At 43.4% G+C, this 26,443-nt stretch overlaps 4 protein-coding genes across 7 annotated transcripts; all 4 read right to left on the bottom strand.

Moving 5' to 3' along the window:
* Positions 1-1,762: 1,762 nt before the first annotated feature.
* Positions 1,763-9,105, bottom strand: gclm (glutamate-cysteine ligase, modifier subunit). The gene is made up of 7 exons (XM_048977218.1): positions 8,866-9,105; positions 6,802-6,867; positions 5,579-5,663; positions 5,190-5,246; positions 4,807-5,009; positions 4,518-4,632; positions 1,763-3,124 (listed from the first exon to the last, which is right to left on the bottom strand). The coding sequence occupies exons 1-7, from the start codon at positions 8,983-8,985 to the stop codon at positions 2,955-2,957; spliced, it is 816 nt and encodes a 271-aa protein (XP_048833175.1). The 5' UTR covers positions 8,986-9,105; the 3' UTR covers positions 1,763-2,954.
* A 490-nt stretch (positions 9,106-9,595) lies between these two features.
* Positions 9,596-17,250, bottom strand: slc5a9 (solute carrier family 5 member 9). The gene is made up of 13 exons (XM_048977202.1): positions 16,971-17,250; positions 16,519-16,590; positions 15,435-15,539; positions 15,151-15,315; positions 14,889-14,994; positions 14,727-14,807; positions 14,105-14,310; positions 13,171-13,306; positions 12,882-12,989; positions 12,619-12,769; positions 11,805-11,973; positions 11,080-11,295; positions 9,596-10,409 (listed from the first exon to the last, which is right to left on the bottom strand). Exons 1-13 carry the CDS (start codon positions 17,097-17,099, stop codon positions 10,083-10,085), a joined length of 1,971 nt encoding a protein of 656 aa, XP_048833159.1. The 5' UTR covers positions 17,100-17,250; the 3' UTR covers positions 9,596-10,082.
* A 148-nt stretch (positions 17,251-17,398) lies between these two features.
* On the bottom strand, positions 17,399-18,643 carry mrpl55 (mitochondrial ribosomal protein L55). 2 transcript variants are annotated; one of them, XM_048977222.1, is made up of 3 exons: positions 18,485-18,643; positions 18,065-18,260; positions 17,399-17,657 (listed from the first exon to the last, which is right to left on the bottom strand). In XM_048977222.1, exons 1-3 carry the CDS (start codon positions 18,526-18,528, stop codon positions 17,508-17,510), a joined length of 390 nt encoding a protein of 129 aa, XP_048833179.1. In that variant the 5' UTR covers positions 18,529-18,643; the 3' UTR covers positions 17,399-17,507. The 2 variants fall into 2 exon arrangements, with proteins under 2 accessions (XP_048833179.1, XP_048833180.1); XM_048977223.1 differs by having other exon boundaries at positions 18,489-18,642.
* A 1,536-nt stretch (positions 18,644-20,179) lies between these two features.
* On the bottom strand, positions 20,180-24,594 carry paox1 (polyamine oxidase (exo-N4-amino) 1). Of its 3 annotated transcripts, none has more exons than XM_048977208.1 (8): positions 24,483-24,594; positions 23,932-24,087; positions 23,129-23,564; positions 22,821-23,014; positions 21,818-22,067; positions 21,512-21,624; positions 20,885-21,042; positions 20,180-20,706 (listed from the first exon to the last, which is right to left on the bottom strand). In XM_048977208.1, the coding sequence occupies exons 2-8, from the start codon at positions 24,077-24,079 to the stop codon at positions 20,512-20,514; spliced, it is 1,494 nt and encodes a 497-aa protein (XP_048833165.1). In that variant the 5' UTR covers positions 24,080-24,087; positions 24,483-24,594; the 3' UTR covers positions 20,180-20,511. The 3 variants fall into 3 exon arrangements, with proteins under 3 accessions (XP_048833165.1, XP_048833164.1, XP_048833166.1); XM_048977207.1 differs by having other exon boundaries at positions 23,932-24,110; positions 24,483-24,585; XM_048977209.1 differs by having other exon boundaries at positions 23,932-24,096; positions 24,483-24,575.
* Positions 24,595-26,443: the final 1,849 nt, after the last annotated feature.

The following is a 26,443-nucleotide window of genomic DNA, read 5'->3' as shown; positions in this document are numbered from 1 at the left end:
TTAGAGAGCATGGATTTTCTGCTTGCGAGCGCATGCGCACGACTTTTGGCACTAATTTGACGCCATACTCCCCGTCCTGCTCAGAGCAGACGCGCATCGTGTGGTTGACCAATCCGTGCGGCTTGAAAAAAAATAGAGAAATAAAAAAAGCGGCTCTGACTCGGGCTCACAGGCAGGAGCCGGCTCCGATCATTCACTTCGAAGAGCCGGCTCCGAGAGCCGTTTCGTTCGCGACCGACACATCACTAAAGCGTGGACGAATCGTTTTGCTTTTGTTGAATGTTTTGTGTGTATGTCTTATGCAGTTTCACCAGCTCGTTATATCACCATTATGTTTTAAATGTGCAAAATTGCATAGCTTGCCAGTTGTTTAGTATTATAATTCGTTTATCATAGACATTCATTGTTTATTTCACAGCCTCTTGGACTACAAAGCAAAATCTGAATCCGTGGTCAGTGGAATTTCTCATTAACAACCTGTGCTTTCTTTGATACAGCGAAAAATGTCTCTCCCTGCAAATCTCCATAACATTTAAGAACACTGGCTTTGTTGTCTCAAATGGATTTGTTAGAACATTTTTTGTAAAGATTAATACTCACAAAGCTGCTTATCCATATGAAATTTCAAGACATTCTGAAAGTATGTGCTGACAAGCTTGCTGGTGTTATTATGGGATATTTAATCTCTTCGAGGGAGTTCATGGTTCTGACACATTTTAAAAACACTGCGATCAATCCAGTCCCAAAGATAATGTGTGCAATCTGAAGAACTACTCACATCGCCATGAAGTGTTTCAGAGGTTTAGAGAAAAGGTCAAAAATAATCCCAGAGAGCACTTTCCCTTGGATTTCTATATGGCTATAGTATCTTACTGGCACATCATTCCACTCTCACTCACTTGGGCAGTAAAAGTTCCTATTTCAGACTATTGTTTGTGCACAATATTTCAGCATTTAACACTACGCTCCTTTCAGAGCTGGTTCAGACTTGGGGCCTCTATTTAACTGGATTCTGGCCTTTCACACTGGCAGACCCCAGCACATGTGGGAGACTAAACCCTGACACCCATCAGAGGCACCCTGCCGGGCCGTGGACCGGGTCTCTTGCCGAACTCCTACATCACACATGGCTATATGAATCAACACAGCTCCATGTCCATCCAGTTTGTGGATCACCAATAATGATGAGTTGGTTAACTGGGAGGAGATGAGGCTTCTGGGAGAATGAATCTGAGACATCTCCCTTAACATCGACAGGCCAAGGAGGTGGTTACTGGCTGCAGGAAGCAGACCATGGTCCTATTTACAGTGGCAGGGAGAGGATCACCAGAGTTACGGACAACCATGTGAAAATGACGCCTGTAGCCATGAAGGAGGCAGAGACCCAGATGTTTCTCAGCTCCTGCACCTACCGTTAGAGTCTGCAGCACTCTTGGGATGACTACAGTATTTCTCTTCTGCCAGAAGTCATCAGGCTTAACAATGGGTCTTCCGCGATGACCCCTTTACTGCCAGATGTGAACTGTGAATCACTACTCTTGTGCATTACATGACCTCAAGCAGAATAAACAGGAGATGGATGGATGGACAATGCAGTTTTCTGTATTCATCAATTTCACTAGCTTCTACAGATGCACGATAGTATCAACTGCTTGGCCTGGGACCACAGAGCCACCACAGATAATGGTCCCTGGCTTATGAAAATGTCTGTATTTTACATTTTGTTTCTTTGATGTCAGGAAACAAAAATTTCACGTCAGCATTACATGTGATGAATCATTTAATTACAATAAAATCCATCATATACAGAAAAGCCAGACATGTATATATATATATATTCTTCACAGGATGGTAACTTGGACCCATTTGGTACACAGATAACCAAAAAAGGTTTAATATCTGAACTGTAAAAGTACTTAAGTATTATGCAATTTAATTACTTATAATTAAAAATACAAGAACAACCAAAATATACTGCACTGAAAATGATTTTTCATTTTTTTTAATGATGGAGGACGCCAAAAAACTAAAAGTGGTCCTCCAAAGTTATTTGTTTTGGTGATTTTAACGCAAACATTACTTAATACAAATCATAAAAACCAGCATAAGTCTATTTCGGTTCTGAGGCAATTTCTAATTTGCGTGCTGGGTAAACAGTGGGGGATTCCTCAACCAGTCAATACACAACAATTCAGTCCCATTCTCAGAAAACCCTTGAAACAAACATCCCAAAATGAAACTATATCGGACATGCTGAGTTTTATCCATATTCTCACCATATTTACCGACACCAATGGAAAAAATGGAATATTTATTACAAATATTTAACTCACTCCCCCCCCCCCCCCCACCTTCAAGAAAATGGCTTAAAAATCTCATATGCAACATTTTGTGTAAAATATTTGAAAAAATATCAAGAATAAAGTTTTGGAATATACACAGAAAAAACCTTTACTATAATGTTGACACAGTGCATTTTATAATCTCTTAATTCATGGAGGAAATTTACAGCTAAGGTTATCAAAGCCACCCTTACCTACCTCTTTGCAATTATCAAATCTGTCCATTGATTTAAAAATTACAATTAAGGTTCATTGTCATTTTAGGGAAGCTACCAATTAAGGTTTAGACTGATCATTACAGTAGAGTTTAAATCAAAATTATCTGCAGGTAAAATGAACTTAACCAAACCATAACCTTAACTTCAGTGCAGACTGAACAGCAGTGAATTCTGCAGTTTACGGCTGAAGTCCGCATACTTGAGCCACAGTTGCAGGAGGCAAAGTCAGAGGCCCTCCGATATGAGGCTAGTGGTCTTTGCAAACACTCTAAACCACAGGTAACAGTGCAAATTAAAAGCCCGTTATGATGGAGGATGACATGGACAATTCAACTCAAGTTGGATTCACTGCTCACAAGAAGATCGTTTTGGAAGCACCTCCCAGTTGAAGGTGTTACAGCTGGTTCCTGTGGGCCTGAACAAGGTAGCCCTTGGACTTGATGATGCCTCTGCTTTTAACAATAACAGAGTAGCGGAGAACCCATGCCAGCTCCCAGGCGGCAGTCTGCACCTCCGGGGTACCGTCCTGCATTGCCTTCTGGAAGCTTGCTGCTGAAATCAGTTCTAGAGAAACAAATGCAAAAGTTTAGCCTTCAGCATCTCCCAGTCAATTCCTCTAAAATACACCAGAGACATGGCTTTCCCCCATTACTGTCAAATATCAACTATCAAGCACTTTAAAAGGTCATGAATTACAAGCATAGGACTCTGTTACAGTATGATGAGTTTGAGACACTGCTTCATACATGAGCAAATGGCATGTATAATTAATCTTTTAAAAACTGAAAAGGTGCCTTGCTTTGACAGCTACTCTGACAGGTGGATGAGCTGGTAGATCGACCGGATCCCTCTCCACATCAGCCGTGCTGAAGGCGGCCCAGACATTTCAGCCCTGACACTGCTTGGACGTTCCTTCTCACACCAAAACCTAGGAAGCTGCACTGCAGGCAGGTAAGTAGCCCACCCTGATACAGCGAGTTGCTGCACCCACCACACACCGAACCACCTAGGGGATGAAACCCGGGTGCAGCCATGCGGCAGGTGACACCTCAGCTCACATGTTCGAATGGAACGGAACGGAACAGTGTGAAGTTTCTTCCAGTGGCTGCAGTGCAAAACCTACTGCCAACCCCTACATTCTTCCCTGAAAGTTGGAGTACCTGCTCGCAGGGCTGGATGTAGAATCATTCCAGACATTCACAGGATTCCAACAGCAACCTCCTGATTGCTGGCACAGAACCCTAGGCTCAGAGCCACTACCCCACCCCACTGGAGGCAAGACTATCCCAAAACTTTGACTGAGAGGCACATCCTACTGTGCAGGTCTCCTGCAAGCTGTCCCTAGCCGAGTGCCAGTATATGCGGCGGAATGGGAAGCCGTACCCTTCAACTGGGCAGCCCTGGAGCTGAGATACTACCTCTCTGGGCATCATTCTACCTTGGACCACATACCCCTTCACGGGACAGCCAGAGCCAAAGACACCAATGTCCTGGGTCACCAGGTGCTTCCTTATACTCCAAGACCTTCAGTCTGCAATACAACTCCATGCCAGGGTGACCCATGGCAACGGTGATGGCATGTCAAGCACGTATGACGGACAGACTGGCTGGGCCACTTTGGCATTTCACAACTCCTGCCTTTCTGGTTCTTCCCTGTGGGGGGACTCGTTTAATGCTTGGGGTTGAGGCTGTAATACCAGCATTGCTGGGAAATCAATGCATAGCCAGAAAAAGTAATGATCAGGTGTGGCATTGCCGAGTGACTCCCAGGGGCTAATCCAGCCACTCAGGCCCCCAGCCCACTGTTAAAATAGCGAGCATGACAAGTGGTGAGTGCGGCTGCTAATCGTGTGCATTCTGCCAAAAGTCCCTTTGACGATCGCTCGCTGCCAAAAGAGCACTGCTATGGACAGACAGCCTCAAATTAACGCACGGCAGCTGCCTGGCGGGCTTTTACCTTTGGGATCATTGTGGGTGAGCAGCTGGATGTTAAACTCCTTCGCAAAAGCAGTCAGGTCAGGAGGCATAACGCAACAGGAGGCCAGATTCACCTGATTGCTGCTGGGCTTCACCTGAACGCAGTCGTGTAGAAAGGAAGAGACACAAAATTCAAGGGTTACCAAAGGAGCACTTCTGCTGTAGCAGGTCATGCAGCATATTCACATTCACAGATTGCGTTAAAAGGTAAAGCAGGAATGACAGGCAGCGTCTGATTTCCAGTGCACAAAAGACGCAAAGCCACATACCTGAGCCCAGCTGTACAGCTGCTCCAGGAGAGCTTTGTCCAGATCGGATGTGCCGATGGCAGCAATCTTCTGGCTCTGAACCAAAGCCTGCAGATCCCTCCAGAGGGGCTGAAGGTGCTCCACAGACAGACTCTCTCCTTCAGCCAACGGAGGAGGGGCGATAATCACAGAGTCCAGCTGCGATACACCCAGTGACTGGCAGGCTGGATGCAAAAATAATCAATTACCAGACAATCACATTCATGCTAGATTGAAACAAAGCACCTGGAGGTCGCAGTGACAAGCAGCACTTTGAAAGGTCACCGAGGCAGAGAAGATCTTCATTTTGCAGACCATGGCGTCACATGAGAGTCAAAACTCACACGCGTAAATATGCGACTCACCCAAATTTACAGCGTCCCTGATGGATGAGCCATCAAACCGGCTGAGAAACAGCTTCACTAAAAGAAGAGAGAAAGCAAGTCATGTACAGGTCATACGCCAACACTGCAGCACGGCACGAGAAGGAAAGTAATGCAAAATCACTGCTCAAAAACATCTCCTCCTGTTCCTGCAAGTCAGTGTGAAGAAATACCTGGCCAAGGATGTACTTCACAGCGCCGGGAAACTGACCCACTAAAACACATCTGTACTGACAAACAGTTACCTTCAGGTAAAATCACCCAAGGCAGAAGCCTGATGTTCTTGTAATCCCACCAAAAAGGAGCAATATGGTTCTAAACTTACTTTGTCCAAAGCTGTGGGAATTGTGGCATTCCTGAGAGTCACTTACCAGACACCTTGAGCTCCTCTCTCTCTTCTAATGCAATAATGTCGGCAGCTTCGGCAACAGAACATTCCAGAGTACTGGGCAAGCCCTAAAATCATTATTCAGTTACCACCACAGATACATTAGGCTGATCAACAGAGGGCATAAAATTCCAAATTAAGTGTAATATTAATATTATACCTTAATATTAATTACTATAAGTGTAATATAGAATTACAAGTGTAATAATGGTACATGTGCTTTTCTGGGCAGGCTTGTTCTAGGGCCTGTTTGGGAGACTCACACTAAACTTTCCTATGGGAGTTTAAGATGGTCCCTATGCTGACTGAGCATGCCGCTGTGGATTAGCTGACCGCAGCAGAAATGAGGGGGAATGACCACCCACCCCCAGAGCGCCCTCTCTGGTCGTGCGGAAGGTCTCATATTTTACCAGTCCGAGGTGGGGAAAAACCCCACTTGAACAATATAACTAAACTGGGTATCAATGGGCCTCTTGCAATACATATTTGCATAACCAAAATATCACACATACACCTGCAGAGGGTGATATTCCAGTGAAGTGTTTTTAATATATGTTTAAAGCTGAGCCTTTGTACACTAAATCCACGTCCAGCTGCCTCAGTGCCTCATTTTGCAGTTCCTGCAGGCATGTAAAAACCATAAACAGATTATTATAACAACTGGAATCTAACATCAAAGTGACTTAGTCCAGTTAATATTGGGTGAGGAATTAAACCTATTGCTAAACACTGGCTGTAAAGTATTATGTCGTGCCCACAGCAATGTGGAATCAGCTCTGGGTACTGCCAGTGGATTACACTGCAGTCCCTCACTGCCAGGATTCCCTCCCCAGGGTCTCTGTGTGTGGAGTTTGCATGCATTTCTTCCAAGTATCCTAACGCCCTTCCACAGGCAAAACATATGTGGTTTAGCTGCAGCGGTTACCACTCTGGGTCACACCTCCATGGCTCTGGCTTCGATTCCTTCCTTCGGTTCTGGATGTGGAGTTTGCATGTTCTCCTTGTGTTCATAGGTAAACTGGTGATTCCAAATTGTCCGTGTGTGTGTGTGTGTGTGTGTGTGTGTGTGCACGCGTATATCCTGTGATGGACTATCATTCCACCCAGGGTGTCCCCAGACTCACCAGGACACTGTACCAAATACACAGTCAGGGACTGATGTTCTTGTAATCCCACCAAAAAGGAACAATATGGTTCTAAACTTACTTTGTCCAAAGCTGTGGGAATTGTGGCAGACCATTCATTCAGGGTGGCTTGGATACAATCTTGCAGCTGAAACGATAATGTATTGCAAATAAGAGGCACTCTCGCTTAGCTGACTGATTAGAAAGAAAGGTTTGATGTACATAAAGGCGGGACAGGGAAAAAATACCTTATAAACAAATATGCCTACACATCATGACTAACTTCATCTTCCTGGTGGTTAGTTTTCAACTAACAAATCAACAAGCTAAAAGTATGCTGTGTTCCATCAATGGGACTAGACAGGGAGGCCATTTCAGCATGAATTTCATTCAGGTTTCATTAGTTATCCAGTCACCATCAAAAAGGGTAAAGGCGTCTGGTGTCCATTTCAACATTCCAGTGAGAAAGCGATCAGACTTTCCGCTTCACTCTCAAGGCCTTCCATCATTTGTATGCAAGTTTTCCCTCATCACATCTCCAAATTCAGCAAAATTTACCTGAAACTTCAATATGACACAAGAAAATTTTATCTAGGATATCAAGGGGATAGGAAAAGATTTTAAGTCCAATATGGGCCAGGACCATCCTATGCTACGATCTGGGACATTTCAAGGATGAAGGATTTTTATTCATCGTTGTACCAGTGGATTACACATTTACAAGGAAATTTAGTAACTGCCGCAGCAATGACGTACAATCTACCCAGAATTAAAATGCTATACAAACTAAGACATGGCAGTATATATTATCTATGGGAACACAATGGGGGGCGGCATGGTGGTGCAGTGGTTAGCACTGTTGCCTCACACCTCTGGGACCCGGGTTCGAGTCTCCGCCTGGGTCACATGTGTGCGGAGTTTGCATGTTCTCCCCATGTCGTCGTGGGGTTTCCTCCGGGTACTCCGGTTTCCCCCCACAGTCCAAAGACATGCTGAGGCTAATTGGAGTTGCTAAATTGCCCATAGGTGTGCATGTGTGAGTGGATGGTGTGTGAATGTGCCCTGCGATGGGCTGGCCCCCCATCCTGGGTTGTTCCCTGCCTCGTGCCCATTGCTTCCGGGATAGGCTCCGGACCCCCCGCGACCCAATAGGATAAGCGGTTTGGAAAATGGATGGATGGATGGATGGGAACACAATGAGAAATATTTTCAGTGAATTGATGAGGCAAATCAGTATAGCGAAAAGAAACATGACACTCTCGTTTGACAATCTAATGACGCAATAAGCATGTGGTCGACCAAGCTGTATAGTGACTGCGCGCAATTAAACTTTTTTCTGTGAGCACAGTGTATTTGAACTTTGATAAGGGGGCATTTTCTACACACTCCGTGACAAGTCACCGTTGCATTTACTATGGTCTTTTTGAAACCTACCTATGAGGATAATAAAGACCGCTTATAAACAATCTTTTTCAATATGAAAGTTCACTTGGCAGCACATTAAGCAACCAGACCTCGGCATATATATCCATCAATGACATTAACGAAATACCGCATCGTGCACAATCATCTTAACTGATACACTTATACAAGTTTTTCATTTTTATCTTTTTAAAAAGCCCTCAATGCGGATTTCAGCCTCTACTCAAACCTAGCCCGATAATAAACAATACCCACAGCTGCACCTGTGTAAAGAATAGGTACAATAAAATGAAACATTAAGACTAACAATTCCCAAAGCAAGTTCTGATTAGATATTGGCACATGAGCGTGAAACTAAGGGAGAATACATAATTCACTATACAAATTTAAAGTAAATAACTGTCGTAAAATGATCTCACTAGTTAAGCAGCCAGTTAAGCCCCCTCTAAAAAAAATGACGGATCCCGCTAGTTACCGGCTTGCATCTACAATACAAAAACTATTCCTGAAATATATATCTATATATAGTAAAGTGCACTGATCCAGTAAAGGCGCCCGCAGTGTCCGGAGCGCCGACCCGCGCACTGCACCATGCAAGGCGTCCTCGGCGGAAACGCGGATCTCCGCGTCGCTACCGCGGCCAAGACCGGAGAAGCGCCCGCTGCAATATGACTGCCAGATGACCTGCCCTGTTTAACAGAATCAAGGCCTCCGGCGCTTTTACCTCTTCACTGGGAGAAGACGGACACTTTCTCTTCAGGTGGCTCCGGTTCACCAGGTTGCCCGTGTGGAGGTTGAGGGTGGTGGCGTGGCTGAGCAGCAGCCCGATCTTGCAGGTCTCCATCCCACTCCTATTGTAGCACGATGACTTTGCATTTGCCAAGTAATAACAAGCAGCACACCCACTGTAACAGTCCGATTTGATCCAGCCTACTCCGTCAGCGCTCTGGTCCTCCCCGCCACCGAGGAATGCGTGAAAACGCGGCGTGGATCACAGTGGATCGACGCGGAAACTCAGCGTGCACAAAGGAGATCGGCGCGAAAACACGGCCTGGATCACAAAGGAGCAGCACACACGTAAACCCAGAATACCCTTTTACAGTATACTATATACCAGCAGCGCCAGTTGAATCCTTTGTGAAGACCCCCCGAGGAAATTTCAAGCTTGTCTTTATAAGCTCCTCACACACACACCTGGTTGTTATCCCATTGTTTGAGACAACTAATTCAAATATGGCCTTCAAATGAACTGTTAATCACAGAGGTTCAAATATTTTTTCTTCTCATAAAAATACGTAACATTGGATCATTTTCCTCAGTGAATAAAGGAACAAGTGTGATATTTTTGTCATTTGTTCATTTGGCTTCTCTTTATCTAGTCTTCTGTTTACATTATGGGTGATATTTATGCAAAACTGTAGAAAATACTGAGGGCTTCACAGGCTTTCTAGCAGTACGGTACAAATGAAGCTACATTTTATTAAACATTTCTTTGAAAAAATACTTACACAGGAAATGTTTAAAGTGGTTACAATTTCTCAGACGTGTGAGCTGGATATGCACCATTCATTAATGAGTCACCAAAGTTAATTATCACACAGCCATACAATGCGTCAGACATATAAGACTGGCAGCACCAGTGAATATTCTTTATTCACTAATGTACTGATGCTTTTAACCATTTCACTATACTACACATATTCAATGTATATACATTATTCAAAAGTGTTATAAATATCATGTATATATTACTTATGCCACTGGTCACTGCTGTATGAGCCAGCTATGAAAATTTGGGAGTACAATTCACAGCTTTATGAAATGCTTTAATACATCCATGCAGAATGCCTTGTTAATGGTTCATGTTCACCATTCTTAAAAAAAAACAGTGAGGCATAGCTGTCTGTTGTGTCTGCCTGATGAAAAATGAAGACCATGATGTTAGGCAAAATAGCCCCAGAGAAAGACATTGACAGTGATTAATATGAGAGCGTTGGTGTCGCACACTTTCTTCCAGACAGGCTCCTCTCTGATGCTGCTGAGTTTCCTCTCCAAAGCCAGCCGTTCTGCAGGGCTGAGGTCGGGCTGGCTTTGATCAGAGAGGCCGCACAGCCACAGGCCTGCCCGCCTCCAGCAGGGGGCAGTCTCTGCAGCGTGCTCCGAAGTGTCCCGTGTCTTGAGTTCAGGTGCTACTGACAGTGACCAGGGGTCTTCAAGTTCGACGCGCTCTTCCGCACTGTGTCTTGTCCACCAAGTCAGACGAACAAGCTGTGGCAAAATGAGACACATATCTTAGTGCTCCGACCTGTCAGCCATGTTCCTCTACCTTGTGCCCTGTGCTGCCTGGAATAAGGTTCTGGGTCTCCCATATCAACCTGTACTGGGAAAGTAGTGAGAAGTTGGATGGGTGAATAATTTGTCAAGGTATCTAAGGTTTTGTAAATATAATCATCCATCCATCCCTCCCTCCGTCTATCCATCAACTTATCCAGTACAGTGACATGGTATGCAATGGTATGGTATGATGGTATGCAAGTCCATTGCAGACTTATTTTTAATCTAATTTAATAATATTAATATTAATTAATATTAATATTAATAATAATTTAATAAAAAAAACCTGCAGACATGGGGAAAACCTACAAGCTCCACGCACTGTGGGTGTGAGGCAGCGGTGCTACTGGGGGGGGGGGCACCATGCTACCCCTAATAATAGGGAGGAATTTTTTTTTGCCTCATTTACACCCTCTTCTTATAATAGATTCATACCAAGCAAGCATGTTCGGTGGATTCAATTTTAACAAAACAAATAAGTTCATAAAATACAACTGCCATTTAACCATGACTTAATTGAGAACAGGCGAGTGTGAACTCTGTTCCATATAAGGTGGACAGGCGCAAAGTCTGGCATGTGAGGTGTGCATGACGATGTGCTCACATGTTGGTCATGGATGGCTGGGGTACAGAGGCTAACTGCAGCAATGACCAGGGCAGTGACTGCTAGCAGGATGAGAGCAAAGTACAGGTAGTGCACGTCCCTGAGGATCGCGGGACGCCGGTCCTCTTCACCACAGGATGGCGAGCCGTATGCAAATTCGGTGATCATTCGGGCAGAGCCCAGGGCCAGCCCTGCCATCAGGCCCCAAAAGGCCCCCTAAGACAACAGCCAATGGACAAAAATGTGCTAGCATATGAGCACTGATCCATCACGCAGAGCAAGGAGTGGATTGCTTAGATCTGAGTGTTACTGCCCAATCAGAAACTAGCAGACATTACAACTGGGAGCCTGATGTCCAGAATAGTCCAGAAGAGCTAAATGTGCAATCAATGCGGGATTAAATTATGGCTTAATAAAAAGTCACTCCACATATGCAACAGAGGAAAAGGTGTTTACACTTTACTTGATGGAGCACAAGTAACTTAGTAACTCAATACTCAAGTACAAATCATGAACAAATATAACAAATGTATAAAATATATGAACTGTTATGATTGATTAATGACGAATGGACACCGGATGAATAAAACTAAACTGACATAATACATTCAGTGTACTACTACATTTTTTTGTGCCTCCTCAAGTAAAATGTTACCAAAAAGGCTGACATACTCTGGCTGAAACACAAGAGTACGTTATATTTGACAAGGAAACTGTAGGGATACCTGTTCGTTGACACGTTTCCAGAAGATGGCCATGAGGAACACGGCGGTGATGGGCGGGGCCAAGTAGCTGGTGATGGCCTGGATGTAGTCGAAGAGCTGGCCGCTATTGGCTGACTGGATTACAGGGATCCACAGGATACTGAGCACCACCAGCACCAAGATGAACACCCTAGAGGAGCACCACCATGTAGCATCACTCAAATTTGACAGGGTTTACGTCAAGCAATCAAGTGCTGCAATGGAACATGCCTGTGTGTGTTTAGCTGGAAGAGCCAACTGTGCAATTCAAACAAGTGATTTAAGCCTAAATCATGAGGTGAATTTTTCGCAACACAGTTACCAAGGCGCAGAGCAGCTGCAGGAAATGCAATGTTTGACCTCATTTTTGGTCTGCATTTTGCAATCAGTACTCCTCACTTCCCCTATTAAAATCAAAGCCTGACAGATTGTGTGTTTACAATACATTATTCATTATATGTATATATAAAACATCACTCATTACAAAGTCAATACAATTGTGTGTTGTCTAAAATTATCCATATTTACTTCTATTAGGGTGACCAGCCCTGTTACACCCCCCACGACCCAGTAGGATACGCGGTTTGGATGGACGGATATTTGTTACATTTAATGTTGCTAATTCACATTAACTCAGAGTCAATCCCCAACCCTTTTTTTTCTAATTTTCATAACGCATGCGTAAGCACAGCACTTCCCCAACATGTTTTGCTAAAGTGAGCCTGAAAATCACAAGGTCCAGCAGACACACCTGAAGCGTATATAAATGCCGAATAGCTCAGTGCAGTATCTTTACCTGCCCACAATCATCAGCTCACTCTCAGAAGCCTGGCGGCGGATGCGCTGCCATATATCCATGGTAAAGAGCGTACTGCTGCTGTTAAAGATGGAGGTCAGCGAGGACATGAGGGCGGCCATCATCACTGCAATCATAAGTCCCCTCATGCCTAGGAAACACAGGTAGCAAGACATGCAACGTAATGAGGAGGTTTGGATAAACACTGTTTCTGAGCAGCAGATATGTTTGACGCTAGAAGAAATGGCCATGAGTTACTCTACCGACTGGCATGAGATTGACCACGAGTTTTGGGTAGGCAATGTTGGAGCAGCCCACAGTGGCCCCACAGATCTTACTGCACTCCTCAGGAACGACACAGCCGACTTCATCTGGGGGTGGAAAACAGCATTATACCTTAGCTGAGTTTGGGGTTTATGGGGTCCACCACAAGCCTCACGCTATGCTGCTCTGAGACCTTCTACTCTGGACGCACTGTAAACTGTATTTTACATTTACACCTCTAGGTCTGTAGCTTCACCACTATTCTTCTTCTTCTGTGGTGGCACTGACCTGGAAAGAGGGCTCTGCTGATCATGCCTGGCATCACGATGAAGAACATTGGCAGCATCTTCAAGTAGCCGCCCAGCACCGAACCTCCTTTGGCATGAGACAGGTTCTTGGCGGAGAGCGACCTCTGAACTATGACCTGGCGCCAGCAAGAGCACAGGCGTCGATGGCAGAGAAGAGTCCCTGATCAGGTCATTATCAAAGGAGCACCATATACACATATTCCCATTTTGATTTGGACTGCAAGGATTATGTTACAGCACTACTAACAGTATATCTGGAAAAATGTACAGTCTTAGTTAAAAGTTGATGAAATAATATACCATTATCAGCATATGCTATGGTGAAATTAGGGGAATTTGCAATTGGTGAAAAATAAAATAGCCGCTTTGTTTTTAAACTTCAAATAGGGATCTAAGATTGTAATATTTACACCTGTATTTAACATATTGAAGTGTATAAATTGACTGCTACTTTGGACTTCTTCTTCTGGCCTAAAGAGGATACCTCCATCCCAACCCCCCACCCACACTTCGAGTCTGGTTCCTCCCAAGGTTTTCCTGGCTTTGGACAGGAATAATGCAAAGTGCTTTGAGACAATTTAATGCTGTGAAAATGCACTATACCAGTGGTTCTCAAACTCGGTCCTCGGGCCCCACTGCCCTGCTTGTTTTCCTGCTATCCCTGCCCCACACACAAGTCCCAGCTGTCTTTCAGCTTCTGACTGGCTGAACATACCTAATCCAGGTAATCAGCAGTGTGTAGGGCAGGGATAGCTGGAAAACAAGCAGGGCAGTGGGGCCCAAGGACCGAGTTTGAGAACCACTGCACTATACAAATAAAACTGAGTTAAGTTGTATAATATTTATTAACACTGATTTGTCCTATTTTCCCCATTTTAAATCTGTAAACTATCCTCAGTCTGTCAGTGCAGAACCTGGTCAGTACACCAGTTCCAGGTGGCCAGCACAGTGAGGCCGAAGACCAGGCCGGGCCAGGGCAGGTCTCCCGTCAGGGGGTCCCTGAACATCTGGAAAGCATCAGGGCGAGGGAGGTGGCAGGTGGTGTTGGGCACAGTGAGGCTGGGCACTGCCACCTTATACTGCGCCAGCAGACCTTCATACCAGCCCACTCTGTCAAATGCTGGAGGAAGAGAACAACATGTACCAAGAGTAATGCAATCATGAAGCTACGGTGCTACAGTTATGCTGGGTTCAAGTTAAACAGGAGATTAGCCATGTCTTCCTGCTGTTTGGATTGGTACGAGTGGAAGAGCTATATGATTCCTGCTTTGACATCTAATCTGTGACTCTTCAAAGACTAAAAAATAAATCGAAAGATGAGGATATGCGAAACCAGAAAGGTTCAGGAAGACCCAAATACATCATCTAGATGTTGACAAGCTGATTGTAATGACCAGTGTAAATCTGCCGAATCAGGAATATGGAAGGTATCCATACTAATAGAACAATAGGAACAATACCGCTACTCTAGGTGCAAATTCAGAAGTACCAAATGACAGGGAAGAAATAATCTGCCTGGGAAATTGTAATAACTACCTATGAACATGAGAGTGAGGGCTCCTATCACCATGATGACAGTCTGCACGGCGTCTGTGTAGATTACTGCCGTCAGGCCTCCTGTAATGATTGAAGGCACACAAGTAACATCATATTCCATATGGATCCAGAGCTGTTACTTATTTGAAAATCACCCATCACCTGCTATAGTGTAGACTGCGGTCACTATGAGGAGCACTGCGGTGGAAAGGTACAAGTCCCATCCAAGAGACACCTGAATGAACAGCGCTCCAGAGAAGATGTCTGTCTGGACAGGAGCAACAGTGAAGAAACAGCCCGACTGAATTAGCCAATCCAACATCAAGACCCGAGATGTCATAAATCCAGGCGGAAGGTTCTAAAAGTTGCCGCATATGTGTCCAGCATGTTAAACTGGCCGGACTATAAATCGACGATGTCTTACTGATATCTTGGTGAAGATGTAGAGTATGAGAGAGAGGACTGACAGGTATATTCGAATACGCTGCCCTCCAAACCTCTTCCTTAAGTACTCCGGCATCGTGACCACGCCAGCGGAGATGTAGACAGGAACAAAGATCCATCCCAAGGCAATGAGGACCCATGATGCCTGAGAGAAAGCAGCAGTATGCAGGCCCTGCTCACACCTTTACCCTTCCTGAGTATAGATATGGTCGCATGACACAGCTATACTATTGTTGTTTTTGAGGTTGGGATGGTTCCACTTACATTCCACTCAAATCCACCCACAGCAATACCTCCGGCGGCCCCAGTGCCGGCGAGACCGATGAACAGGCCACTGCCCACATTACTGGACATTAGAGAAGCTCCAATCTGGGCAGAGAGGACATCCACATTGCAAAATGTACACTATGAGTCATCTGGCAGGCTGGTTTGCGCATGCAATCCCACATCCCGTTCACTATGTTTTCGAAATTCACATATCAGTGAGTGCGAAAATACAGCTCTGGGAAAAATTAGGAGACCACAGCAAAATTTTCAGTTTCACTTATTTCTCAATTTATGGGTATGCAAACTCCTGCCTGACCCTTCCTTGCTTCTCATTGACAAAGCGATTCTTCCTTGCTTTATGGGTCTTCAGTCCTGGTTCTAGGAGCCTGTTATGAATTGCCCTAGCAGTGCACTTCACACCACTTAATGTTCCCAATTCCTTTTGAAGGTCACTTGAGGTCATGCTCCAATTAATGGGTCACTGCCAGATAAGTTGATGGTCAACTGTCACATTAAAAAGTCACTTCTGCTGTCTCCCTGACTGGTTTTAGGTCTTTCCCAGTGCCTCCTACTTCACCTTGTTCTTGCCGTTTTAAAAACTTTGAGTCTGGAAGTAGCTGCCTCGCAGTGTAGCCTTCTGCCAGCAGAACCAGGATTAAATCAGGATTTAAAAGTGCAGATTCTTAAAAAAGGTAGAGTGGTCTCTTAATTTTATTTCCAGAGCTGTACATGTATGAGCATAATATAATAAATGCCAAGACTATGAACAGCTTCTAAATATTTCCATGAGACTATCTTTTGTTCGTTTATTGACCTTGAAGCTGTTCCAAAACATCTAAGCACATTTAAATGTAGTTTCTCAGATTGTCAGTCATCCTGCAAGTCACACAAAATTGACTTTTTCCAAATATTCAGTACAAGGATACTAGTTATCGGAAATATCGAAACAATCCTTGACATTGCAGGAAATACAAATGGAGACTTAAGAGAAAATATAAATACTTAGCATATGATGACAGAAGAGCTATTTTGACACAGTGCAAGCTTTTTATGTTGAGCTAGCCGTAATGGAGACACTTACAGGCCACCACGTCATGGACCTCCCGGCCAGAAAGTACCCCCCTACCGTTCCCTGATTCGCCCGGATGGAAGACTAGGAAGGAGTCGAGACATTGAAGAGGAGAGCAGAACACATGACAATGATCAAAGGAGGAGAGAAGAGCACGACAATGGTCAAAAGGGTCTGCCTGACACACAAGGAAACCACTGTGCTTCTACAGAAAACTAGAAAAGCTACCAATTGGAAAACAGGACACATTCATAGTCAGCATCCAAACAAAGATGCTCATTAAACACATTCTCACACTAGCAAATCTTGCTGTTGTTTTCCAGTAAACTTACGTTTTCACACAAGTATGTTACAAGCCATCAAGCAGCAGCTACCCCCAAAGAACAAAGCAGAAATGACAGCACCCTGCAGCAAGCAGTAAAAGCATCACTCGCCCATTCGAGAAATTTGGCGGGAGAACATACCCATATTCCCACACCAAGGACAAAAACAAAATAGACGACGATAACTATGATATCGGGAACCTCTAGCGTAAACTGCCCATTCGTTTCTGGAAGCGAAGTCGTTGCAGGTGTGGCAGTTGCTGGAGTCATTTTAGCAGTGACAGACCAATGTGTATGAACTTTGAGGCAAGGGAGTAGTTAAAAATTAATAGTAACCTTATCGAAACCAGATAATAGATCACATATAACCCAGAAGATCTTACACCAAAATATCGTGAAATAGCTGCACAAGGTAAATAATAAAAAAAAAAACACAAAAAGAAAGCACGATATGAATTTTATATAGCGGCCCATTTTAAATGGTGAGGCTCTTTATTTTATGAAATACATATTACATAAACTTAAACACTCGAAATGGTTCAGTGAATAAGAATGATTAACAATAAGGAAAAGGTTCACATCTGCTTTATTAATTAAAGCGCTATCACACTCTCTCACGCCCACACACACAGACTGTGAAATCTTCACTTTGAATGATGCTAAAGTTCCAAACAGGAGTCATTTTTTCCAATATTTGCTGTAATCGTCAACTTTGAAATCATCCTCAAACTCCTCCGCTGCTGGTCTGACCTCCACTCTCTTCTGCTCGTGTTTCTTCAACATGGCCTTCTTCTCCTCCTCAGAAAGCGTGGAGATATCCAGCGGCATCTAAGCATGGCAAAAAAAAACATGCTGTGCATCCGGTGTGGAAAAAAAAACTAAAAACTGCCATGCAGTTTTCTAGGAAATACTGGTAATGAATGTCTGTAATACACTGGATTCATTAAATTGCATGTGCTGGAAAGACAGGAAACGAATATGCCAGGGATCGAGTCTTAGTTCAGTGAAATATTTATTGCACATTGATCAAGCTGGATGGAAGTCTCTTACACGGTTGCCAAACTTAAATTTTTTGTTTTCACTGACATGCCATATTTTCTCCTATTATACCGCACACAGTGGGTATTTTACCCTATTTATTACTTTAAAAAGCTTTCAAATGGACTTACCGATTTACATACAATGTTTCAGACTGTCCGTAAATATACAAACGGCTGGCAGCCCTGGTCTCTTACCATCAGGATCCTCCTGGGCTCCTTGTATCTAATGCTGACGGTGGAACCGTCGGGGCGCACTAACAGCACCGGGTAGCTTCGCTCGTATTTCCATCTTCCACTGCGTGTTACGGAGATTTTATTCGAGTTGTGCCGAGTCGCTGTTGTGTGGTAAGTACAGGCTGGAGGGAGCAGACTCTCAGCGACCTGAACAAATCTGTCAAAATATTCATGTCCAAAAAAGTTTGCACAAACAACGGAGATATTTCTAGCATAGTGGATCGAAAAATCACATATCACTGACCTTGTTACCCAAATAGGTAACACAAATATAGACACTGGCGATGTAGTAAAAATGAGCAATATCTAATACACGTACATAAAAATCTCTCAGCACACATAGGATTTAGCTGGCGAATTCTAAATGAAAGGTAGGCTTACCTACATAATGTGCCCTTTGCCGTCCATACTTTATGTAAAGCCATAGTCTACGACGGGAACAACGCAAATATTATTATATTTATCTAAGAAGAACATACACAACGCTTCATTTCATGCCCGCCGAATAAGGTCAAGAACAGGAAACAGTCCGTGGCAAATATATCCCGTGTATCGAAAAACGCGCATTATATTGGTTCCGGTTCTCTCACATCATTCGATCCGTTCATTTTTTTTTATGATATCCTACTCACCATAGTTTCTAAATTATAAATAGTGGTTTATTTAAATGAAGTACAGATTTACCGCGGTGTTATTATGGCTTTTTGTACATAACCGTTTGGATACATAAGTGGGATGACTACTTTTATATGAAATGTTTCATATTACATGAACGCCTGGTTTAGAATATGCCAAACAACTTAAAAAAAAAATGTAAATGTGAATGAATGTAGTTATATATATATATATATATATATATATATATATATATATATATATATATATATATATATATATATATATATATATATATATATATATACATTCATTCACATTTAGTACACATACAGTACAGGGCTGCCAGACAGGAAGCTCTAACGTCTATTACAGGGAAAACCTTGTAAGGCAGAGGTTTTCAACTGGTGAATCAGGACACACCATGCACAGCGGCTGAATAATGCTGCATTAATGGAAAGTGTGCCGTGGCAGAAAAAAAGTTGGGGAAACACTGCATTTTACACACAGTGAACATTGAGAGACACTGTTCCACCACACTGCAGGTTTTTGGGCTGGATACTTATATGTTCTACAGACGGGGGAGGGATTCACACCAAACACTGGGAATCTGGAGATGTAAGCAGCAATGGTACCTGTGTAGTCACCATACCACCATCCATCTTCAAAATGTCTGTAGGGATGGCAACTTTCACGCATTTGGCGTGACACTTATGCTTACATCAAAAGGTAATAAAACCGTTACATAAATGTAAATGTCTGTGTATGTGTGTGCAGATTTGTCTTGAATTGAAAATCTTATACCACTCAACTGACCAAAGTTGGAAACCCTAGTGAGGGGGTCTGGAGCCTATCCTAGGCAGCACAGGGCACAAGGTACACCCCGGACAGGATGCCAGTCCATCACAGGGCACAAGGTACACCCTGGACAGGATGCCAGTCCAGCACAGGGCACAAGGTACACCCCGGACAGGATGCCAGTCCATCACAGGGCACAAGTTACACCCCGGACAGGATGCCAGTCCAGCACAGGGCACAAGGTACACCCCGGACAGGATGCCAGTCCATTACTGGGCAAACACACGATTAGAGTAGTTTAGACATGTCAGTTTGCTTAACTGTGTGGTTTTGGGTTGCATAAGAAAATCAGAGTACCTGAAGGAAAGTCACATGATATGAAGAGAAACATGTGCAAACATCACACACCGAACAGAGATTTGAACTTTCAACCCTGGAAGTGCGGAGGAACAGCACCACCCCCTGAGGCACCATGCAACCCACATTACACGACGTAACATCCCATCTCACCTCACCTCTAAATATACAATGTAAAAATAAATTCACTCATGGTAAATGTCACATATAATACTGGGTATTAAACCACTTGCACTAGGATGCACTATTGCTGTGTCAGTGTCTTTCTTTGCATTGTCAACATGATAAAAGCTTTAGAAAACGTAATAGTTTAAAAAATATATATTTTTATTAGTTCCAGTAGTTTATCAATAACTTGCATAAACAAAATTGGCCAGACAAACATTCTTCATTTTGCACTGCTAATATTAGTATTACTATATTAAAATAGCACTTAGTAGACTATATTTTAATTTGATATTTAACATAGCATAGTTTAATTTCTAGAAGAAAAACTAACAAGCCTTGTCAGTTGTCTAGTAAATCAATTAGTTTTAGCTTGAAGCTAAGCATCAGAGAGTCTTTGAATGACGTCATAGTACTGTTTGAATGACGTCATAGTACTGTTTGAATGATGTCATAGTACTCTTTCAATGACATCACAGTACTGTTTGGGGCTCCAGAGGCTCTCCTTGGTGCTGAGCTGGGAGTGGGCAGTGTGAGGCAGGAGATGCCGCCTTTCCGTAATGCTGAACAAGCCTCTGTGCTTCCCTTTGCCCAGACAGCAGGCCCCCCTGCACTGTGCTGTACAGGCTCTTCATGGTAGCTTCTCCAGCAAACAGCACCTGGAGATCCTGAAAACAGTCCGTAGAAGTCCCCAATGCAACGGGGCATCATTAAAACAGTCAACAGGTGCAAATGCCAACACATTTGCAAAACTGCCATCAAAACAAATAGGACAAGTGACAGATGTAAAAACATGAAGGTAAAATATTTAAATGATCTCCATCCGTAAATAAACATCAGACCTACCGGATTGGTGGCCTTGGTGCCAGAGAGGGGCAGTGCCAGCGTGTCCATAACCTCAGCGTCAGTGCCAACGGGGAGGTAAGTGTAAGCCCCCCGGGTAAAGGGGTTACTGTGCCACTGTGTGCGGAACATGCTTTTGGGGGGAGGGAGAGATGGGTTCCCTGGCCGACCACAAAAGAGGCATTTCAGCATGTCTTTGTTAGTGACATTCATTTTACCTAGACCATCTTAAAAACTCAGTATTCATTTTCCATTACATGTCACCATTACAGGCAGTCACCAGATTACAAATAAAATCCATTCCCTAAGCCTGCATTTAAATCAGATATTTTTAAGTAAGTCAGAACAACAACAACAATAATAATACAGTAATAAAAGTAACTACATAGAGTACTGAACTGTACTTGGAGTCAATGGACTGCTGATGAGCGTCACACAGTAGTGTGTGCATTCGTTATTATAAAACATTGTATTTAACTCAAATTTTTTATAAAATAGCCTTGAGTTGTCATTAAATCACACATTCATAAGTAAATGCTCTGAGGTGTTCAGGGATACTCACGAGTAAATGCTCTGAGGTGTTCAGGGATACTCACGAGTAAATGCTCTGAGGTGTTCAGGGATACTCACGAGTAAATGCTCTGAGGTGTTCAGTAATGGCCGCCAAGAGATCTTCTTCCTTCATGGTTTCTGTCAGCTCCCCAACCCTTCCTGCACACCATCCAATTAGAACATTGCCAAATCTGAGGAGGCAGATTTGTTAGAATTGTCATATATCCATTGGAAATAGCACAGATTGATAGTTCAGGTCAAAAAAAGTAAAATTGTGTACTCTGGATTTGTATTTTCTGGACCGGAACTATCCACCTCTGGGAAAGGGTATCTACTACAGAATAATAAAATGTTTTAAAAGGTGATAATGAACAAAGAGCTTACTTCTCCTTGGGTTTCATGACGGAGAAGAAATGTAAGCGCTTAATCCAATGGGCAGGGTCAGCATCCAACGAAACAGGAGACTCATCCTCCCACAACAGACTGATCTCACTCACATCATCGCTCCAGAAAGCCTCCTCGTACACCAAGAAGATCTTAGTGAGCACGCCAAACCTGACATGGTCAATGGCCTGAAGCTTGTGTTCAGGGAGTTGAGGACTGAAAAGTGTGGAGGCCTGTGCTTTCAGGCAGCCTGCGAAAAGTGATTCAACTGTGGTGAGCAGGCACCAGACATGCACACTGATCACATCCTGTGATAGATTTCTCGAGAAATTACAGAATTTACAGGATTCATTACTCCACATAACATGTTTCCACTGCGCCAGTGTCCAGTGTCAGTGCGTTTTTACACCACTCCATCCGACACTTGACATCGCGCTTGGTGATGTGAGGCTTGCCCTGTTATTTTATGTGTTCTGCCAGTTTATGGCTCAGTTTCTGAAATTCCTAAATGCTTCCACTTTGCAATAAAACCACTTACAGTTGTCAGCGGAATATCTAGCAGGGAAGAAACTGACTGAGGTGGCATCCTATAATAGTACTATGCTTAAATTCACTGAGCTCTTCAGAGTGATCCATTCTTTCACAAATGTTTGTAAGCTCCTGGATTCGGTCCCGGGTCCTTTCTGTGTGGAGTTTGCATGTTCTCCCCATGTTCGCGTGGGTTTTCGTCGGGGTGTGTTAGCGACTGCCCAGAGTTGGTTCCCGCGCTACGCTTATTGCTCCCGGGATAGGTTCCGGTCCCCCCCGTGACCCCAGTTGGGATTTAGCAGTTTCAGAAAATGGATGGATGGATGTTTGTAAGCCTGACTGCATGACCAGGTGCTTGATTTCATATACCTGTGGCAATGGGTCTGAATGAAACATCTGAATTCAACAATTAAGAGGTGTGTCCCAATTCTTTTGTCCATATGGTGTGTGTATATGACCATGAGTGTGGACATACCCAAGGAGATAGTCACCACAACATGATCAGCAAGTATCTCCTCCTCATCTCCAAACTCCACACGCACTGGGTGCTGTTCTCCATTCCCAGTTCTGAAGGAGCCATCCCACTCAATCTTCCTCACAGGCTTCTTCAGAAGTAAAAATTCATCTGGAAACTCCTTCAGTAGTTTGGATGGCAAATCAAACATGTACCTAAAGCGTAAAGATAGACCCAATATAGATCAAATTATACTCAAGCATTGCTTGAAAAATATACCATTACATCGTAATTTCACCAAACTGCAAAACATGTGGTGTTCGGAATACCCTTCAATGTTTAGATCCTCGTTATTATCGCCTTGGAAGTACTTCCACGATCCCAGTGATACGCTATTGAGGTCAGAGGCTCCAATGTCTATAAGCAGGTCTTTTCCAACAATACTCAAGATTCCGTTTATCAGCCTCTTTTCCTCGGTGCTGACCTCCCAGCTCGCTACCAGCTTTTGGGCCTCTTCTACAAAATGCTCCCCAATGCTTCTTTGGTGATCTTCATACCGCTTCCTGATGAGCTTTTCTCCTGCTTCATACACACGCTCTGCAAAGTCCTCATCGATTCTGCTGCCCTTTTCACTTAAAATACTCCACCTTCCTTCCTCATGAGGAACATTGTCTAAAATGCCAAATTTCTTGCTGAGGCAGTAAACAGGGTTTGTCTCACTGGTCCCATGGATATATTGAGCTCCTGTGTCTATCCAAGCTTTTCCTGTTGAAGCATTTGGTTACAATTTATAGAACACATATAACAACAGCTAAACCAGAAAGGTTATCTTAGCAAGTATTTATATGTAGTTGTATATAAATATAGTTTTTATTTCATTGTGTTCCAGTAAGGTTACTTATGTTCACTCCACACACTTTTACCAAAAGGAAGTGGAGGTCACAAGTTTTTTTGTCTTCTCAAAAAACACTGAACAGAATTTTCACATCACAAAAGCATGCAGTTTCGCTTCTCCTTTCGCTGAACAGAAATTTCAAGGTTTTTAAAGAATACTTCAGCTCCTTTGCGACAGAATTTGGATGACAGGCATTACTTCTGAAGAATACCTCCAAATGGCACATCAAGCACTTACCCAGCTGAAATTTGCCAATTCTTCCCCCAATCTCTTCCGTGGCTTCCAGGATAGTCACATCAGTGAATCCAGCATCCCGAAGTGCGGAAGCGGCTCCGATTCCTGCTATTCCTGCCCCCACCACCACGATCCTTGGAACCTTCTTCATCCCGAATACTATGAGAACTAAGAACTTTATTCTTGGAAATAGATAATGACGTTATTACTGTATATACTATGCACAAAACAATTGTTCCCGATGGAAAAAGGCACTATATATGTATAAACAATGATCCATCGTCTCGAATTACTGTAATCATAACACCTTCCTCTAGTAGGTTCGCAAACTCATATTTCAATGAACTCCGATACGATACTGCGAATTTGGGGAAACTGGGATCATTCAGTAGTTTCATTTAATTACCTATGTCCATGTCACAGTAAATGGCACACACTGAGTTATTTAAAACATACTATTGTATTTCCATTTAGTTGTGACGTCATACATTGTAAAGCATCATCGTTTTATATTATTATATCAAAGATGATAAGATCGTTATAGACATATTTACCCCTGGAAAAATCGACTGTGTTTTCCGTGGCTTGCTCTGCCGGAGCTGAAACGGCCCGCCTCTAACCCGAAATGCCTCCCTTTTCCTTAAACCCGATACTTTCTGGAAAGGACGTTCTTTCCCTTTAAAGGGACACATATGCATTGTACGCTAGTAAGATGAAGAAGTATCATCTACCAATTAAAAATTTAGATAAAACGTCAGCAATCACGCATTTAGTATAATGCATAGTCTGCTGCAATATACCGAAATGTTGTATATAAAATGTATCCTCTATACTAGTGCGCGTGGTGTCGTCCTACTTTTGACACATTTCACATGAAGATTCTGCTTTTTAATAATCATGTTTTTTTGTAAATGCGGGACTTTGGGGCACCTTTCCCCTTATAATTAGACAGCGAGAAACGTGGAGAGGGAAACACCACCACAGATCTAATGTGCTCAGGTCACGTTAGCCGCTAGATGGCAGCCTTATACAGCTCAGTGCATCACTGGTATCGCAAACATGATGTTTCAAAGTTACGTTTCAACACTTGACTACTTAATTTTTTTAAAGGTTCTTCAAAGTCAGTTTTCACAGCTATAAAGCCAACTGTTGTAACACTACAAAAACCGCACATGTGTCAGCTGTGAGTTAGAATGTTTACCCAACATCTTTCCATTTTCCATAATCGCTTACCTTAGTGCACAGCACAGTGGCTGAATGGGTAGTGATATTGCCTCATAGTTCCAGCATTAGGGTCTGGAATCCTGCTTGCACTCTGTATGAGTTCACATGTCCTCTCTCTGTCTTGCTCGTTCCTAACCACAGTCAAGATAATTGGCATCTCTACCCCATAGTCTGTGAGTGTTTACCCTGTGATGGACTGTCATCCCATCTAATATATCTCCACTCTTTGCTTCCTGGGGTTAATTCCAGGCCCCTTGTAACTCTGCCCTGAGTATGTGGTTGTGAAATCAATGGATGAACTTAGCCAAGCAGAGTTGCGGAGTGCTTAAAGTTGACTTCACAAAGCGTAGAAGACACCGTGGACTAGTTTCAAAGGGAAATTTAGATGCACCAATCACATCTGTTTGGAGGATAGGATGAAACAAGATTTACCCAAAAAACACAGGGAGAACATGCATATACCACACACAACCAGAGACAGGGTGAGGATCAATCTGACAGCCCAGAGGTGTGACCCCACAGGGTCACCACCTGACACAAACCTTCTACGCCACGGTATGTGATAAAATGCTGCAGGGTGACGCTTCCAAGTTCAGCTTGTTTGTTTTCTTGCTTGAGACACATCGATTTGACTTTTTCTTATTAATAAATAAATAAAAAAGCAACATAAGTTTTAACTGACACTTAATCACACCACAGCCAAAGGAATACAGGAGGGAATCATCGTTCCTGTAGGTATTCTATACAAACACACCAAGAATATACAAACTCAAACATACATACAGAGACAGAGCAGGGGCTGGGGATCGAACCCACAAATCTGGCAGTGTGAAGTGACTGGGACAGTCACTGAGCCTTTATTAATTAATGTGGGGGGTGAATGCAACATTTGTGATCAGTCATAGTAACTTCACTATAGTAAGATTATGTGTGTGGATCCTATCCCAGTAGGTCAGAAAGAAGACCAAACTCAACTCAAGTAATATAAATCTTCAAGAAAAAAAACTCTGATAGCAACCACCTGTAATCTATTCATCATCTCCAACCAACCTCAGACGTACCATCCGCAGCTGATCCATCACCCGCAGTGACAGACATGCAACTTTACCCACCTGTAGCCCGCTCCACACTCAGATACCGGATTAACAAACCTTTGGAGCTGCCAGTCTATCGTTCGGCAGGCTTAAAATCTGCAGATCCAGGACCTCGAGGCATCCGCACAGCCACAGAAACATGCATAACTTCAAGCAAGAGACGGCCTGAGCTGCCCTGCTGCTTGGAATGCAGTGAG

This window comes from Brienomyrus brachyistius, chromosome 15 (genome assembly GCF_023856365.1).
Source record: "Brienomyrus brachyistius isolate T26 chromosome 15, BBRACH_0.4, whole genome shotgun sequence".
NCBI lineage: Eukaryota > Metazoa > Chordata > Actinopteri > Osteoglossiformes > Mormyridae > Brienomyrus > Brienomyrus brachyistius.
The sequence above is the reverse complement of the archived record's forward strand: the minus strand, read 5'-3'. Positions and strand labels throughout refer to the sequence as shown.

Bases quoted from the DNA above. Each gene is read 5' to 3' on its own strand.
- slc5a9 (XM_048977202.1), bottom strand. From the start codon at position 17,099: ATGACTCCAGCAACTGCCACACCTGCAACGACTTCGCTTCCAGAAACG. The intron at 15,316-15,434 runs GTAAGTGGAACC...GCTTTCTCTCAG, and splicing joins TGGGTGGATTTGAGTGGAAT to GCATCATGGGTCCTCATTGC. The intron at 11,296-11,804 runs GTATCCCTACAG...CTGTTGTCTTAG, and splicing joins GGAAACGTGTCAACGAACAG to GGGGCCTTTTGGGGCCTGAT.
- gclm (XM_048977218.1), bottom strand. From the start codon at position 8,985: ATGGAGACCTGCAAGATCGGGCTGCTGCTCAGCCACGCCACCACCCTC. The intron at 4,633-4,806 runs GTATGTGGCTTT...GACTGCGTTCAG, and splicing joins AGCTGTACAGCTGGGCTCAG to GTGAAGCCCAGCAGCAATCA. The intron at 3,125-4,517 runs GTAAAAGCCCGC...TTGTTTCTCTAG, and splicing joins CACCCACAATGATCCCAAAG to AACTGATTTCAGCAGCAAGC.
- paox1 (XM_048977208.1), bottom strand. From the start codon at position 24,079: ATGAAGAAGGTTCCAAGGATCGTGGTGGTGGGGGCAGGAATAGCAGGA. The intron at 23,015-23,128 runs GTATTCCGAACA...TTTACGCTTTAG, and splicing joins GAGGATCTAAACATTGAAGG to GTACATGTTTGATTTGCCAT. The intron at 21,625-21,817 runs GTAAGCTCTTTG...CTGCCTCCTCAG, and splicing joins GTCATGAAACCCAAGGAGAA to ATTTGGCAATGTTCTAATTG.
- mrpl55 (XM_048977222.1), bottom strand. From the start codon at position 18,528: ATGGCTTTACATAAAGTATGGACGGCAAAGGGCACATTATGTAG. The intron at 18,261-18,484 runs GTAAGCCTACCT...ATATTTTGACAG, and splicing joins GCAAAGGGCACATTATGTAG to ATTTGTTCAGGTCGCTGAGA. The intron at 17,658-18,064 runs GTAAGAGACCAG...TGCCATGCTTAG, and splicing joins AGCCCAGGAGGATCCTGATG to ATGCCGCTGGATATCTCCAC.